This window comes from Danaus plexippus (genome assembly GCF_018135715.1).
Source record: "Danaus plexippus chromosome 16 unlocalized genomic scaffold, MEX_DaPlex mxdp_31, whole genome shotgun sequence".
NCBI classification, from domain to species: Eukaryota; Metazoa; Arthropoda; class Insecta; order Lepidoptera; family Nymphalidae; genus Danaus; species Danaus plexippus.
Window position 1 is genome coordinate 2,614,978 of NW_026869852.1, and position 8,812 is coordinate 2,623,789.

An 8,812-nucleotide genomic window follows, 5' to 3' on the forward strand; every position below is an offset into this window, starting at 1 on the left:
ACATCCACTGCTTTACAAAATTTCTCATAGATGGCAGCATTATAAATAAAATTTTGGAATACCAATAACCTGAAACGGAGATAAATAATAAAAAAATATGAGCATTTCTTTAATGATAGATTGTTTATATTTAAATTTTAAGTTCTTTTTAAATATTTTGTAATAATTTGTAATAAAATTCAAATCCCTGCTGATATATTTGATGTTTCTCTCTAGTTTTCTAAAAAACTTTCTTAAAATTCCCTGAAATTCTAAGAAAAACTGTAAACACGAATTAGTTTTACATTATATATATTAGAAATATTTGCAATTCTCTTTACAAAATCAATATTGTTATAGATAATCACTAGAGAAACAAATTGTAATTAAAGTGGAAGATAAGTGATAAGCATATGGGATATGATATTTCATAACAGTTTGGTCTTTACAAAATGTTTAACATGTTACCGAAATATTTGAGAAATATCGAAAATGAACTTGAAGTTAAACTAAAGCAACTTAAACAGTCCACATCTGAAATACTAGATAAAAAACAAATCTATTACGATGAAGTTTTAAAGGTCTATAATTGTATGAAAAAATTCAATTCGTGTTTTGTTTTTAATTTTATAATTAAATATTTTTGAAATACAGATTTATCGGGATGCTTTTACTAGTTTGGCTAATTGGACAAGTACGCATTCAAGTCTGCTAAACAAGATTAAAAATGCCTACGAAGATTCATTGCGGGTAAGAGATGAACGAATCTGCCAATTTCAGACCCAAGATGTAAGTATTTTTGGTATCTGGAAAAAATCTTATTTTATCACTGAGGTTAAAAACGTTTTTTAAAGTTCTCTATATTAAATTAAAAAAAAATAATATTAAATTATTTTATATCAGTGTTTTTAAAAATGTCATTTTCACTTAAAAATAAATGTCAAAATCATATAAATTGTAAACAAACTTACAGTTTTGACTTTTGACATTTGCGCAAATAACACACAAAGTCATAGGCCATAGCAAATCATTCTTCAATTTAGTTAATAATAATTTATAGTTTCATATTGTCGTCAGACTTACAATATACCTATTTACTAAGCAAACTATATTAGCTAAAATTTAGCAAAATAAAAAGTGTACTATATCTTTCTAAACTGTTCAAAATACTATAATTATATCGACTAGTCTATCATGATATTTCGAAACAATTCAAAGGTGTACGTTCTAGACGGTGGATTCTCTTCTCAAATTTCGCGTCATGTTGGAGTAACTGCGGACGGTGATCCCCTTTGGAGTGCTCGGTTCTTACGTAGTAATCCGGACGACGTAATTAAAACGCATTTAGATTTCATTCGCGCCGGTGCTGACATAATAAGTACAAACACCTATCAGGCGTCGGTGGACGGATTCGTAAAACATCTCGGTCTTACAGAAAACCAAAGTGTTGATTTGATTAAACAGGCAGTTGGATTCGCTAAACGAGCCAAAGATATATATAAAGATGAATGTGAGAAGGAATCAGTTCAACCGCGTGACATTTATATCGCCGGCTCTGTGGGACCCTATGGAGCTTATCTTCATGATGGATCAGAGTACTCGGGTTCATATGCTAAAAATACCTCGAAGGAATCCATGGAGAAATGGCACAGACCCCGTATTGAGGCTTTAATAGATGCCGGTGTAGATATTTTAGCTTTAGAAACAATGCCATGTGGAAAAGAAGCTGAAATGCTTGCAAGTATGATAAAAAATTATGCTCAGATACCAGCCTGGATAACATTCAGTTGTAAAGATGATAGAAGTCTAGTTGACGGAGAGGATTTTCAAACAGTGGCACAAAGATGCTGGGAAATAAATCCAGAACAACTCATTGGTATTGGAGTGAATTGTTGCTCACCTAAGGTTGTTGGGAATCTTTTTAAAGACATCAGTAAGGGGATAGAGCCACCACTAAGTTTGGTTACATATCCAAATTCGGGAGAAAAATACACAGAGGAAGGGTGGGGGGAGAGAGACTGTGATTCATTGGACACATATGTGCATGATTGGTTGGATCTTAATGTGAAGTTTGTGGGAGGTTGCTGCAGGACCTACGCAGAAGACATTGCCCAAATAAGAAAGAAAGTAGACTCCTGGGTACAAAAGAGTTCTAAGTAAACATTAATGAAAAATTGTGCCTTCAAAATTGACATCTTACAAATTACTAAACTACTTTTTCATTTATTTAAGATGATTTTATTTTATACCTGTTATATCTCAAGTGCATATTTCTATAAATTGTTATTAAAAATTTATATTTTATTGAATAAATAAATTGTGTACATTATATGGGCACAGCTTTTTTTCTATTATATACTAATTTCATTGTTTTACAGAAGGTATTCGGTATTTCAATGAGAAAAAAACAAACTGAAAACAAGATAAAAATGTTGTTACAAGAGAACAATAACTTGAAGGAAGAGAATCTTAAGCTGTCCTTGAAAATCTCAAGGTTAAAAAGAGAAATCGGAAAGGTAATAGAACTAACACATAAAATATATAACAATTATACATAAATCATCAACACCAAAAGCAATAAATAAAGTAATGATACAGACGATTTTACAACCCCCTCCTTCTATGAAGTCGGTTGAAAAATACAAGCATAATATAGTGTTACAACAGGAATTACAAAGTGAAGTTTGTACATTTGCTACTATTCCCTATATTACTGTCACCGATTACTGCTAAACTTCCAAAACAGACCTATGTAACCCAACTGTTAAATTAGAAGTAGAAAGAGTTTGTTTATGTACGACCCTTTGACCTGTTGTTTACATTACTTTGGTGTGACGTTATTGTTTAGGGCAAACGTCAACCGATAAAAAGTCAAACGTATTCTTTAATTATAAACATGAATATTTGTGAAGTTATTTACCGCTTATTTGTCACAAACATATATCGTAAGTCACAATCAGTGTTCACATTCTCAGCTGTTAGCTAAGTCAGTAAAAGAAATTATTATGTAATTCAATATCGGGAATAATGTTTGTGGAAAACTTAATTCTTCATCCAGTAAATGTTAACATCAAGCTAATTTAGAAGGTTGGCCTTAACCAGTAACCCTCAGGTTAGAAGCTAATCGTAGATTGAAGTAATGACAATAACAATTACGATGCATATAACCGTTCTCAGACAGTACAGAGGTAACCAAAATAAATATAGCTGCACTGACTTCTCAAATGAAAGAATGACTGGGAAAGAATGAATGATGATCTCTAACATACTAAAACATATCACAGAAATCGTAAATCTTACAGTGACCATTTAGTTTCTCTCCCTGGAGATTCCTTAACAGAATATTGTTATTAGAATTGTAATATATACCTACCTACAATATATACCTTACAATATGTTAAAGACATAAGACGTTATTCTTTTGTTTTGTGCATTTAGACAGAAACGAGCTATGATTATTCAGCGTCTTTATTACTTCAGTCCTTGGTGTAGTAAATAAATAGGTTCATTCATTCATTCATTTGCGTCCGCAACATTTCTACAAGACGACATTAATTGCTGCAAATGGGAAGCTATCGTGGTAGTTCTCGTAATAACTAAAGTGTTAAGCGACTCTTACTTTCTCTTCTCTATATTTGTTAACGGTTGTACAAATAATTTTAAACAACATATCGTTTTATATACATACAATTAAAAGGTGTTTATTTGCTTAACCTATAGTCTGAATTTAAAAACCACCAGCGTTCTGGGTCTGGTTATCTGGTCATTATTATATTGAATTTATAAAAATATACAGAAGTTTGAAACTATTTTGCATCAGATTAAATTCGTTGATGTGAAAATAAGTAGCAGAATTATTACTCTACCAATATTTCACTCAAAGGACAATAAATCCAGCACTGAAAACGAGATAATAGTGTTAGTATAATATTTGTGTTCACTTGCGACGTCGTAAAATGTATATGAATCGTGTGTGACTTACATATACATATTTTAGACATTTTCCGCCTCGAATAAGACCTGGCATTATGATCATCAAATAGACAAACGCGTACGCCTTGCGACTACGTAAATAGAATGAAAGAAAGTCGAAGGCTTGTGGACACTATACTGAAACATCTAATAAAAAATTGCGAAGCTCAACTAGGTAAATGTCTAAACTCAAATCTCTCTATTTTTCTCATAAATATATATTGGTGTTCAAAAAAAGACAAAAAAAAAATGGGCAAAATCTCCCGTGGTGTTGATACCTAGCAGACATACATCTCTAGAAAAACATTAGTTTTATTTCAATGAATACTCGCGACAATCTTTATCTCACTAGTGACTAGCGGCATGTCGAAGCGACTGTTGTTTGAGTGGCGGCAAGTGATTTTTGTAGCACAGCATTATAATATTAAAAACAATAAAAGTTGAATAAAAACGATGAAACCATTATCAATTATTCCCTTCCCACAATTTGAAGGTACTCTACTACTGAGATTATACTTTCACCTCAACGATATGGTCTGTTACCAGTACAAGGTTGGAACCAAAAACTACAATAAAACAGAAATGAATCGCCGCAGAAGAAATTCTCATCATTACAGAAATAAAATAGTTTTATAACTGTATAAATAAACCCAATCCAGACGAACTTTTAAACCTTGTATAAAGATAATATGTAGTGGGCGATATCGGATAGTAATTTCATTTGACCTTGTATGGGCGTATGGTAGGTATCCTGCAATATGTAAGATAACGCTATTCTTATATAAAGTTCCGTTCCGTTCCTTTAACTTCGTATTATTTCCTTAACCTTGCATTCTTCTAGTAGAGTCGCATGCCGCGACGCTCCCAGGGCGCAAAAAACTTATCAACTTTAATTACATTAGGGTTTCTTTTATTATTTTAAACTACGTACTCCGGACGTTTCGGCTGCTTTGCAGAAACCATTACCACGGACAGACGAGATGAGTTGCTCTTGTTAGTTGTCATCTGCCAAGGGTATCTTTGTTTCATTGCTTACTGCTCTCGATACCGCTTCTTAATTCTCATTAGGTTTAGATTTTGTTAAGAAAAGAAGACACATGCGAATACCGAGGAGAATGAATTTAAATTCCGATTATATTTATAACTAAACTTATATACTTAATATACTTAGTTCTTAGTCAGGTGATGACTTTTAGATGTCGCTATTGATTTATTTTGTAGATTAAAGACGACAAGTTTTCGGACTATTTGTGTCTGATGCGCGAGCGTGACGCTCGATATACATTATACTTCGAGAACGTGGCTCTTCATCTGAAGCTGAGAGAGTTGGACGGAACTTCCAGAAGTTACTCGGTCGACGACTCCTATGGTGATCCTGTCATACTTAAAATTGCTTTAGAAAAGTGTCGGTGAGTGGGATTTGAAGAGCTTGATGTCTATTGTCTTATACGAGATCAGTTTGTACTGATATTAATTGATCTTATGTCACTTTTATGAATAAATACAATGAAAATTAATTTAGGGAACAGTTATCTGCTGCGCAAAATAATTTGAAAAGAATGAAAGAAGAGTACTCAGAGACCATACCGAGACGGGAACATGATTTACTTGACGCTAAATGTTACGAACTCACCAAGGAAGTGAACACTTTGAAAACAGAATACGATATTGTGCAAAATTCACATAAACGAGTCTTAGGTAAATATAAAAAACGCACAATATTTATAAATATTATCGTCTCCGTCGCCTAAGACCTCCCAACTCATATACAGTGTGGCAAACTTACTCAAATGTCGCTAAGCAAGTAGACTGCTTTGTCTCATTGCGAGTACAACGTTGTTAAGAACTATGGGCCATATATATTTATGTGTATAGCCCAGAAGAAGAGCTTGGAGGAGGAGTTACGTGAGGTGAAGGAGCGATGTAGTGAGCTAGAGCGATCTGGTACTCCTCGTCCATGCTGGGAACTGTGCGGAGACTTCATCAGTGGCGGCCGGGATCGGTGAATGAGTTGTCTTATAATTAACAAAAACCTTGTGTTTTTGCAATTCTCTTTCTCAATTTCATCATTCTGTAATGTCAGGACAGAGTAATATTGTTACCAAACCAATTATTATATAGACGTTAGTTTGTTAGTTCCAAAACATTTGGGAACAGCATTTGTCTTAATTTAGAATAATTAGTACGTGTGTGTATATTGTTAATATGACTAATAGAAAGATCGTTTGGTTATCCTACTGATTGTGGCTGTCAGTACTATGAATATTATTTTATTGTTGTGAGATTGTGATGACTATCTTTTTCTTTTATTTTACCACAGATGGTGGCAGTTAGCAAACGGTTTATCATCGAGGGACATGCTGAGGGTTCTGTTAAAGGAACTCGGGCCTGCGGCCGAGAGCGAACATCTAGAATACTTCGATGGTTTGGTGAGAGTCGAGAAACTGATCCAACTGGCATGAAAGTAGCTTTTAAGTGTATCTCAATCATTACCATAACCTTCCAACCAGGGAACCGACCCAGCGATCCCTCCATACCTCCGTCATGAAGGTCGCGTCCGCAATCTTCGTCTTTCCCGGCGTGAGGTGCGAGTCCTCGTTAACGACATCTGGATATCTCGCGCCACTCACAGAGATCTTCCTCTACAGGATTACGTCACACGATACTTTGAAGAGAGGTTATTTACCTTACATATAACATTTTGGAGTTTTTCAAGTACATATTTTAATAAAACTATTTTTTTTTTATTAAATCCTAAGTCCTATTTACAGGGTAAACGCCAGGTGTGTTTAAAAAAACCGTTGTTTTATTACATATACTTGACTAGAGTCGAGAGACAAATACAGCGGACTATGTGTAAAATAATCTGTTTCCTCCACATATCTAAGTGTGTCAAGGTATCAGGTACCAACAGCCATCAGTTCGTGCCGAGTGGTCGTACAACATGTGCGCGGGTCTCGAGCAGATGATGGACGAACCGAGCGTGAAGCTGTTCTGGGGCGCGCTGCTCGGACAGCTCAGCGAGGACGTGTACTGGCGGCTGAGGGACGCCTGGCACACGCTCAGAGACAGACTCTACACACACAACGGTGGACAGGAGGTCAGGCCTACACACGAGAATCTTTATATGATCGACGGCATCATAGGAGCATTTGCTTAGTTGGAGATGCATGTAGTACCCTCTCTCCCCTTACCTAAAGCTAAATATATGAATGAAAAATGGATATAAGAAATAATTCATCAACAAAGACTACCAAAATGCCTACATAAATTCTATACAATCTATTCACTTTACAAGAAACTACAAAAATTTGATTTTCAGACCCTAAGTATTGAGGAATTGGAGAAGGTGACGCGGGCGACCTTCCCCTTGAAGAATGAAGTTGATATAAAGAACTTGATGGATGTCGTCAAGAAACAACTCAAACTGAAGATAAACGTCGTTGAGGTGAACTTGGATAAATTGTTCTTTGAGGTACGTTTACAAGTAAAGAAATATATTTTATGACCTTTCTCAAAATTTAGAATATATCCACTAACCAATTCTTTATTAGCACTAAACAAGTTTTTAACCAAGTTCTAATCCGTTATTAGATAAGATTAAAAGAAATAAAACCTACTCCTAGTGACTAGTCACTTAATGCTATGAAGTACCTATAACCAATTAGATAAATGATTTATGAAATAAAAATTCTCGGTTCCGATGGATAAATATTTCCAGAATGAAGAAGGTTTCGACCGATCGGAACTAGCGCGGGAATTATACAGGCAGAGACAACTGGCCCAAGATAAATACATAAGAGAAGTGATCGCTGAACTCGGGAGGAGGAACCTTAACAAGACCATTAGTGTGGACTGTCTTAAACGAGCCTTCGCCATCGTCGACCCGGCCATAGGTATAGAATAACTGTTATAGTGTTCACATTTAGCCTTAACACAAATGAGGCTATGGTCAATCATATAATATTAAACTGAAACAAGTAAACAACTGTCCTCCTCTCTCCTAGCGACTGTTACCACAAATCCTGTCTGGGGTCGAATGCTTTCGAAAACATTTCGAGAAATATCAATCAGTCTAGATCATGAAAATTTACTTAAAAATTTCTTCACTCTACCACTTTAAAAAATTACCCAACAACTTTTATATAAAATGAACACACAATACTTAAAAGTCAACTGTTTAATCCTACTATAACACAGGAACTCAAGTAGTATTATAATAAATAACTATTATAACGTATTACTTAACAGATCACATCCGTATGGAACGCTACATCCGCTGGGCCTTCTCAGACCAAAGTTCTGAACTATCAGCCATTTGTCCTTTGCCGCTACGCACTATCGTATCCAGACTCGCTTCGGGAGACATAGAACGTATTGGACCGAGACATAAAGGATTTCGTAGATCTTATAAATAATTATATTACTCTTTCCATATATGTTTTCAAACGCTTTTATGCACGCATTGAATGAAATAAAAACATGTTTGTCTAATTTGTCTTACTTTGACATAGAAACTTTATCCAATGTATCTCAGGCAACTTATTTACAGGCAATTAATCCGAATTTTTTTGATAAAAAAAACAATATCCACTTTGAACAAAATATAGCCTTGGTTCTTCCTTTACAAAAAAACCGTTTAAAATATGACCTCTCTGTAACACCCACAATATGCCGCATAAGGATTGGCCATACCAGTAGGCAGTACTCTAGTTTACTTTGCTAAAAATAGAACAAGAGATTACTTATTATGTGAATGTGGCTTGGATAAGGGTTCAATTTCTCATATTTTATTTTTTTGTCCTAAAACAACTTATATCTGATATAATGTTTTTTCTACTTATATTTCCCGCCCATTTAG

At 34.6% G+C, this 8,812-nt stretch overlaps 2 protein-coding genes across 2 annotated transcripts; both read left to right on the forward strand.

Annotated features, from left to right (window-relative positions):
- Positions 1 to 416: 416 nt before the first annotated feature.
- On the forward strand, positions 417 to 8,445 carry LOC116771911 (translin-associated factor X-interacting protein 1-like). Its single transcript, XM_032663911.2, has 12 exons — positions 417 to 560; positions 634 to 768; positions 2,358 to 2,495; positions 5,173 to 5,360; positions 5,474 to 5,649; positions 5,827 to 5,953; positions 6,272 to 6,380; positions 6,462 to 6,628; positions 6,856 to 7,051; positions 7,274 to 7,426; positions 7,673 to 7,847; positions 8,203 to 8,445. Exons 1-12 carry the CDS (start codon positions 432 to 434, stop codon positions 8,367 to 8,369), a joined length of 1,860 nt encoding a protein of 619 aa, XP_032519802.2. The 5' UTR covers positions 417 to 431; the 3' UTR covers positions 8,370 to 8,445.
- Positions 962 to 2,308, forward strand: LOC116771913 (uncharacterized). The gene has a single exon (XM_032663913.2). It carries the CDS (start codon positions 1,174 to 1,176, stop codon positions 2,137 to 2,139), a length of 966 nt encoding a protein of 321 aa, XP_032519804.2. The 5' UTR covers positions 962 to 1,173; the 3' UTR covers positions 2,140 to 2,308.
- Positions 8,446 to 8,812: the final 367 nt, after the last annotated feature.